This window comes from Maylandia zebra, linkage group LG15 (assembly GCF_041146795.1).
Source record: "Maylandia zebra isolate NMK-2024a linkage group LG15, Mzebra_GT3a, whole genome shotgun sequence".
Taxonomy (NCBI): Eukaryota; Metazoa; Chordata; class Actinopteri; order Cichliformes; family Cichlidae; genus Maylandia; species Maylandia zebra.
In genome coordinates this window covers 35,258,614-35,267,276 of record NC_135181.1, presented here as the reverse complement: position 1 = coordinate 35,267,276, position 8,663 = coordinate 35,258,614, and the positions used below count along the sequence as shown (strand labels likewise).

The 8,663-nt window shown below is 42.4% G+C and overlaps 2 protein-coding genes across 2 annotated transcripts in view; one reads left to right on the top strand and one right to left on the bottom strand.

The window, feature by feature from the left end:
- The window catches only part of klhl26 (kelch-like family member 26), a 69,625-nt gene that overhangs the window by 46,528 nt on the left and 14,434 nt on the right, over nucleotides 1-8,663 (top strand). The window lies entirely within an intron of this gene.
- Nucleotides 819-7,766, bottom strand: tmem38a (transmembrane protein 38A). Its single transcript, XM_004574381.6, has 6 exons — nucleotides 7,396-7,766; nucleotides 4,194-4,350; nucleotides 3,745-3,929; nucleotides 2,780-2,867; nucleotides 2,121-2,238; nucleotides 819-1,528 (listed from the first exon to the last, which is right to left on the bottom strand). Exons 1-6 carry the CDS (start codon nucleotides 7,517-7,519, stop codon nucleotides 1,322-1,324), a joined length of 879 nt encoding a protein of 292 aa, XP_004574438.1. The 5' UTR covers nucleotides 7,520-7,766; the 3' UTR covers nucleotides 819-1,321.

Here is an 8,663-nt window from a genome sequence, read left to right as displayed (position 1 = left end):
CGAAAGCCTAAAATGCTTCTTGTTACCTCCTAAAGACCGGGTAAAAAGATGGATGTAGCTTCCAGAAAAGTGAAGCCGATGTCTAAGTGCCTCACCTGCTGGCAGTAAAATATATCTGCATCTAAAACCCTTGCTGTCTGACCTCAGTAAACACTTCATGGACAGTTTTATGGGCTCAGTCGTTAGTTTCATGTCCCATTAAATAAACTGAAGTACATTTTGTCCCTCAAGCTAGCTTCAACAGCCAGGGATCAGACCCCCAGGGCAGGCCACATGGGCTGAGGCCTCTTCTACCAGAGACTCTCCTTCAGGCTCCCTCCACGGGCCTGGCTCTGGGATCAATCCCAGTAACCCTGGTCCTTTGGTTTTCTTTTTTTCAGAGGGATCACCTGAACACCTAGGATGTCTCCAGGGTGATCTGGGTGTGTCCTTCCAAGCGGAGGACCTGTGATAGACCCAGGATGATACAGCTGATGTCCTTGTGTTGTTCGTGGATCAACATTGCATCTGACCAAGTTCATTGTTATTTTGTTGTAGCTTTACAACTTGGAAAAAAAATCCTGCTGATGGCCATTTAGGAAAAAAATACAAAAAGGGACTGGTTAGGGTTTGGGGTTAGGTTGTGATTGTGGTTAAGGTTAGGGTTATTGGGCTACAGTTTGGGTTACAGTTATGGTTTAGTGTGTGATGTGATGGTGTCTCCACCTGCCACCAGACCTGGATAAGATAGATGGATTTCATGGTCATTATTAGAGTCAGAACATGCAGATCCACTTGTGCATTAAGAGGATACGAATGGCACAGACACGAAACAGACACCATGTTTCTCCTGATTTTATTGAAAGATATTAATTTGCTTTCATTTCAGTGTAAAAATCATCCGTGTTCTTTCACATAATGCTTTATTCACATTAGAATTTCAGATTAAGAGTCAAATTAATTAACATTTTCAGCTGTTTCCTTCATGAAAATAAGAATTGGTGAACTAAATAAAAACCACTTGCTCCTGGTAACAACTACTGATGAGGAACGAAAGCTGTCCTAAGGGCACACTGCAGCCCCTGACCGTGTATCGCCACACAGTGTTGCACGGATGCAGATGTTCACAGACACATAAATAAATAGGTTTCAAAGGTCCAGGTTGGGTGTGAAGCTTTTGCTGTGGTATTTACAGAGTCCTCGGGTGATGTCAAATGTCGAAAGCACCATGTTGCTCTAATAGAAAGGCTCTCACTTGGCAAAACATCAAACATCATCAAACTGCCCCTCGTCTTAGAAAGGAATGGGAAGTCCGATCGTTTCGGCAGTGCAGCACGGCGCTCTACTCAGCTTTCTTGACCTTCCTCTTGCGTGCACCTTCGCTCAGATCCTCCTTGGTCTTGAGAGGTGAAGATGGAGCACCTGCAGGAGGAGGATGATGGTGGTCCTCCTCACCACCAGCCAGAGGAGAGCCGAACAGCAGGTGGCAGATCCAGGACTCAATGAGAGCAAAGGGGGAGCCGTGAGAGTGCCGGGCGGTCATCACCACCTGAGAGGAGAGAACAGTCTGATAAATTCTGTTCAGTGTTCCCCCGGTGTTTCCGCTCTTCAGTAATCTATGTTGTTTATTTAAACCCTCAGTTTGCTTCTGTTCTTTGTCGGGTTCTCCCTCTTGCTTTGTGTTCCTTCATTGTGCCTAGTTGGTGTTAATTTGTTTCTTTAAGTTCAGCAATAAAGCAGCCTTAGAGTTTTATGTTTCAGAATTATTAAGTGAAAAGTTCCAATGGAAAAAACTAACCACATAATACGAAAAAATGTTAATTTTACATTTAATTTGTTTTACTTTGGCTGGTTAAAAATGTATTGCGCAATTTATCACACTGATTAAGTGTGCCAAAGGTTAAGTGTTTCAAATGTGATACACTTGATGTTACAGGTAAAAGATCTCCTGTGATAATAACACTTATGTATTTCACATTAAAACCAACAGGTTAGTTGTGTATTTCCCATAAACCCTGATTTGTGTAGTACAAAACATGTTTCATCAGTCCAACGAAGCAAAAGAGAGTGTTTTGACACAGTGCAGATGTGTTCACAGAGGTGGATGGTTCTGAGTTCAGTCATTGAATTGCTGATCGTACCTTGCTTGTGGCCATGAAGAGGGTGAAGATGAGGATAAGGGTGCTCTTGGACACTGGCAGCCAGTGGGCCTCCTGCATGGTGAAGAGGATGGCACCGTAGAGGCTGGCTTTGGTTGGGCTGTAGAGAGAAAAAAAAAAAAAAAAAAACACACAAACTGGTGGTAAAACGAACGCTGGCAGCAAAAACAGAGAGCAGAAAGGGCTGGAGTGGAGGCTGGCGCGAAGCCTGCTATTTAATTTGAATTCAACTCTTATTTGACACTGTAAGTGGGTGCTTTCTGCTGTTACGTTATTTCACGAGGGGTCACCTCAGCAGATTGGAGCACATTTTTGATTTGGCACAGGTTTTACGCCCTGACTGCATTTTCATTCAGGCTTGGGGAAGTCACTAGGACTACACTACCTTGTGACTCCTAAGTCTCAGTTTGTGTCTAAAGTGGGGGGTGTTTCACATGTAAAGCAAACAGGTTACCCACTCACCATGGAACCATGGTGTTTAGAGTGTCCTTTTTAGGTCCCACCACCAGAGGGCACCAGAAGTCAGAACATGTTTAGAGCGCCACACGAATGACTTTAGCAAACTCAGCGTTATGTGCAGTTCAGCTTTAGGTTTTGTGTTTGAGGAGACACTGATCATTGTATTTCCCCCCCAGACTTACAATGACATGTTGAGGATCTCGTTGGTCTCGGGTCTCCACACACCACGCAGCAGCTGCTCAAAATTGGACATGAGAGCCACTCCAGATCCTGTGAGGATAAAAATAGAAAGGAGGATTTTAAAAAAGTCTATGTTGTGAGTCACTGCTCTTATCTGACTTCAGCTTCTTACGCCCATTTTCAACAAGGACACCTGCAGGGCCTCCTTATTGTAACTGGGACAGGAGGCTTTCATGATAAAGAGCCAAAGTAGAAATGCGGTTTAACATTTTGCACAACCGCATCTGTCAGGCTTTGCTTCTTTCTTTCTTTGGCAGGTTCATGTCTGGAAAAGAAGTTAGACCAAAATGAACCCACACCTAACATTTGATACGCAGCTTTTCTAGCTGTTGGGCAGCTGTGATTGGATATTACAAAAAATACAAAAAAAAAGGAGTTGCTGGAACCTCTTCTTCAGACTGTGCACAGTTTATCTACTAAAATAGTTTCCTGACCCTTTTTAAACACATAATAAATCTCTGTTTCCACACAGGATCCAAAGGTTGGCTCGGAAAGCATGGCCCACATTATGGTTAACCACAAAACACAACCCTAGCTATGATCCTGTTACACTGGACATTTACTCCTGAGTGAATTATTTATCACATTAGTGAAAACCACTTGAGCCTGGAGTTTTCAAGGCACAGTTGCCTTGGTGGTAATCCATCCACAGAGGCAAGCACAAGTACAACTAATGCATGTTTAAATCATGCGACTGATGATCCAACAGCCACAGTAACAAAGACTGTAGATGCATCGAGTATGTGTATCTATGTATGCGTCACTAAATTAGTACCAAAGAGTTGGCAGTTGCCACGACTCACTTACAGACTAGTTTGTTCCTCACAAGCATAATCACCTTTCCATCACAATGTAAACATTGGTGATTTAGGGACTATACACGCACCAAAAGCCCAGTCACACCGACCTTTGACATATCCAACGATCACCATGATGAAGAAGCCGTGGTGGTAGGCGTGGTGGGCGTGGTGAACCCCTGCGGCGATCTTACGAGTGCGCACAACTTCCTTCAGGGCAACCAACACCAGCTTGATGGGCAAGAAACTCACACATTTGTAGAAGAGGTTCAGCGGGCAGTAAAAGAGGAGGTACCTGCAATTGAGATTGACAACCTTTGTGAGTTTATTCCTCAACAAACATAAAACATTACTTTTTTATTCCTGTTACATATAAATCTCCTCCCTGTGAATAAAATAAATGGATAAATCCATTGTGTGCGTTTGGCTTCCTGACCACGCTGCAACTCATTATCCTTGATGTCTAATGGAAGAGACAGATCTTTGTATCATAAATGTCATCTTGAAAGTTAAATAAAAACACGAGTGATGAGCAAACTGGTTCTGGGGGTTTTCTCACCAGACAGCTGAGGCCAGCAGGATGTGGCTGTTGTGCTGGAAATAGTCGACGGGGCTGCTTCCAAGCATGATGTCTGCCAGGATGTAACTACCAAAGCAGTAGAGCATGGCGCAGAGCCAGGAGGCCACGGGACTCCTGCGAGAAACTTCCACCGAGCCTGCAACACAGAGGACGAGCTGTCAGAAGGGTGTGAAGATCCAAACATCACAGCAGCTGGTCAATGAGTGCTCTCAGTGTGCGCATGAAGCTGATGATGATGATGATGATGATGTGTTCTGTGCTTTTATTAAAGAGTCAGATGCTGCGCATTCTTCTGTTTTCTCCAAGATTATACAAACAGAAAAACTTAACAAAATCCTCCAAACTTAAGCAACTCACCAACTAAAGTAACTATAGGATCAGTCAGGTGATTTATCTACAAACAGTTTATATATTTGATTGGAAGTCAATAGTTTTCTTTAGAAAAAGAGGAAAATTATTGAACTTTGGCGACTCCTGGTGGTGGTAAAAAAAAATACAGTCATTATTTATCCTTTTTTATCTGTTTGTAAATGTAATAAAATGATGTTGATTGATCAGTTGATTGATCTATTAAATGCTTTGCAAAAAGTCCTTGACAATAATACTTGTTATAATTGTCAAGTGAGAAAAACGTGGAGGCTGTGTTGGACCACCCCCTGCTCCTCTAAAACACTCAGTCAATATGAAACAATAACTTTGAGTAAAACACCACTGAAAGGTATAAAATCAAAGGTTTATTTATTCAAACAGAGGAAAATGTGCTTAGTATAAACCGAATGCATACCAGTCAAATAAATGTCATGTGAGCAGATTCCTGATTCCTTGTGTAAAATGTGCATATAATTAAATTAATTAAAGTCAGCACTTTGGGCAGAATGTTAACTTATTAACTATATTAATCTTTGATCATTTCTGCCAGCTCCTGCAGACCTAACTGTTACCAGCAGCCTGCAAATGCTAATATCAGTGGATCCCGTGTGTGCTGTATCTTTGTGCACACCCAGTTTATCATTCCAGGTCACGCCCTGATAGTACACATCTTTATCATCAGTCAGTGTTGACTCAGGATAACTACAGTCACTTTTGAGTTGACATATGGCTGCTTTGCTTAAGGATACAGACTAGAGCGGCTCTTTGTAATATACTGGATGCATATATCTTAAAAGATGCTACAAAGAAAGCCTGCATGACAAACAGTCATGTTGTGGACTCACGTGTTGTATCCATGTGAGTAACAGCAAGGCAGGCGCCAATTAAACTTTAAAACTCTGCGAACTGACACCGTCATAAGTTTTCCACATTTTCTAAATCAGTGTCCAGTGTTCAGGACGCTGCAGCTAAAAATGTTTCTGCTTCATGTTGTGCTACAGCTGATGAAGCTGGTGAAGCAACGGGACAAAAGCAAAACTAGGTGCCCAAATGATTTCAAAGAAGAAAAGGAAGTTAGACATGGCATGCATGCAGGAGGTGCAACAAGAAAACAGATGCAGCTATAAGTAAGAAATACAAAAGTGGAAAAATTGCAAACGTGTGACCACACAAAAGGTTACATGTCAGTTTTGAGACTGTACGCACATTTCGTGCGGGACAGAGCCTCGACGGCGTTACAGCATTGTTACAGTAAGTCGAGATGAGAGTGCAAATCTCCACCAACAGGTGGGTGGGGGTGTAGCGGTTCAACCGTTCCTCAATTTGAAGGCAACCTGATCCTGAGAAATACTGCCCTATAAATACATCCTGCTCACTGGCCTCTCCTGTATGCAACTTTGACAGGCCACTCATGACCTTTGACCCTACACTTCTCTCTCCTTTCTCCTGTCACATAAACCGAAAAAAGAAAAAAGCTCAAAGTTCTGGTGCAATTTTAGGCACAGACGTGTGCAGGATAAATGTGATATTGTGGGAGCCACAGCAGGACTCATTTGACTGTGAAATTGCATGCATGAAAATAAGGCAAGCTTTACAGTTGAAGTCGGCCTGATTCGTGCTGGCTGGTACTTTCTAACTTTAAAATACACACAAACTGCAGTCCCTCTGCTTTGGCTGCCTTTTACGTTTTTGCAGTATGTTCGTTTACTCCACACATTGCAGTCTTTTGGCCAGTACATCTTGACCCTGAGCCAGCTGGGAGATTCCCTGATCTACCTTATACAGCATACATATAAAACTTTGGTCCCCCAACAACAGACTTTTAACAACATGCTGACTTCACTAAACTTGATAAAAACATTTATATCGATTAACTTTATCCAAGTTGTTAGTCTAAAACAGGCTTCCAAGTGGCCTACAGCTGTGCTTATGTGACGAGTGACTCCTCCAGCTGAGGAAAATGTGAGAGATGATGCGTTTGTTCTGATCATGCTGTGCAAACAGTTTTAAATGGGCTCGATGGGCATGGCGGGCTTCTTTTTAAACTTATTATGAGGGTGAGATGCATTTTGTGCTCCTTTCATCAAGGATGAAACCTGCCAACAAGACCAAACCATCATATCAATATCACAGTGCGTGTTTTACTCTGTGGAGAGGCGAATGTGTTATTTCAAAGAATACACGCACACATTCCCAGGGACAAGTGTGCAGCAAAGGTGGCGGGGGAGTTGGCTCTGGAGGTCCTACTGACCGTCTATTTCAGGCCCTTCTATTTATTGCTTAAGTCACTGGTATGCACAGGCCTCAGGTTTCATCCTCCTCGGGCTCTGTTACTCAAAGTAGTTAAATCTTAATGGAAAAAATGGGCTTTAACCAAAGCTGGGGGGTTTAATCTACTCCAGTGATTTCCTAAAGGAGGTCAGGCTGCTGCAGCAACACACATTCCCTCACATAAAGCAAAGCAGAGCTGCAGAGCTGCTGCTGGAGTTTATGTAACAGGTCATTCTTTATAAGGACTATACGGATAACTGCAAGAGAAAGTCCTTGTAAGGGTATTTAGGCAAAGTGTGAGCTAAATGTAATACAAATAAAGCCTTCTGTTCACAATGAAATTACACATCATGCAAGTCATAGACTTTCTCGCCTCATTCGTTACTTCCTGGTTAAATTCCAGTCACAGGTGTATAAAACGTACTATTCTGGATATATTTTACTTAACAGCCTGTGGACTGTTGCACAAACAGCACGCAGACTTATATTCTAACATACTTATGACATGAATAATAAGCAGAAAAGTGTCAAGCACACTCACCTGGCTCATATTTGAGGTAGAGGATGGACACGATGTAGTAAGCCAGATCAAACACAGGAAACATTCCCATTTTGGAGAAAGCTTGGGCAATATCGCCCAAATTAAGAACTGCCAGCACGTCCATGTTGCCAGTCTGAGCTGCGTTTCTGTTTTATTCCGACTGCGCAGTCTGGAAGACCCCCCAAAACCCGCTCCGCCGACTGTCCGCCACAGAAAGCCCCCCTGGTCTCGACTGTGAAAGCCTGTGACACTCAAGCCCTCCTATTAATACCACTCATCTCCACGGCCTCTGCATATCGTCATCATCATCTGCGCTCAGTGCCAGCTGCTCCGCTTTTTCAGGCGACCTTTCAGGCGCTTCAGCTGAAAAACAAAAGGCTCGCTCTGCTGTCTTCATCGAGATCGTCGCTCAGCCGAGCCATAAGACGCTGCTGGGGGTTTACTGCAGCTCTGAGACACAGCAGGAGGGAAAATAAATATATAAAAATAAAGCGTCAAGGCTTCATATCAACAAATATTTATTCACTCGTTCATGAAAACACCCACAATCCTGATCTGATCCTGGAGCCGTTCTGACTCACGGCCAGATGATGCTTTAATTAATCCCAACATTGTTCACACTCATCGGGAGTGCAGAGATGTCGAGGTAAACGTAATAACACTAATAAGTAAATCAAGATTTCAAGTATGTATTTTTTTAATGGTTTTTAATTTACTATTCTCTGTATTTGCTTTAAATTCACACGATAATGGATGTAGTGCTTACTCTCTCCAAAAAGGGGAGCCAAAGACATACGAAAAAAAGCTCCTTTCACCAAAACAAAAACACCCAAAAGAACCTACGAAGTTCGAGAGCTACCAAAGAAATTATTTATCCCACTAGGAAGGAACAGAAAAAACAATAACACACATACCTGTCACAATAGAAGCTGCAATCAGTTTTTGGCAAAGTGGCTTTTATATATCTCTTACTTGCCCAGATAAAAGGTCACAATTACGTCAAAAATGTCTTTTTAAAGAGAGATCTGAGGTAGAGGGCAGCAGAAAAATTTCAACAAATACAACAACAGTTCTATAAACATATTTTAATTGGCTAACTGTGCGTGGTCGTTTTTAAAGTGCTTGAGTGCTTATAAATCTCTTTATAACCTCTTTATAAATCCTGTTCACCAAAGTCTATTTACACATAAGACATTACACATAAAAATACACTAAAACATTGAAAATCAATTTTGGCAGACGATCAGTGTTTGGTAAGGTTGCACCTT

Excerpts from the sequence above, each read along its gene's own strand:
- tmem38a (XM_004574381.6), bottom strand. The coding sequence starts at position 7,519 with ATGGACGTGCTGGCAGTTCTTAATTTGGGCGATATTGCCCAAGCTTTC. Across the intron at positions 3,930-4,193 it reads CTGCTGGCCTCAGCTGTCTG|GTACCTCCTCTTTTACTGCC; the intron begins GTGAGAAAACCC and ends TCTCAATTGCAG. Across the intron at positions 2,239-2,779 it reads GAGATCCTCAACATGTCATT|CCCAACCAAAGCCAGCCTCT; the intron begins GTAAGTCTGGGG and ends TTCTCTCTACAG.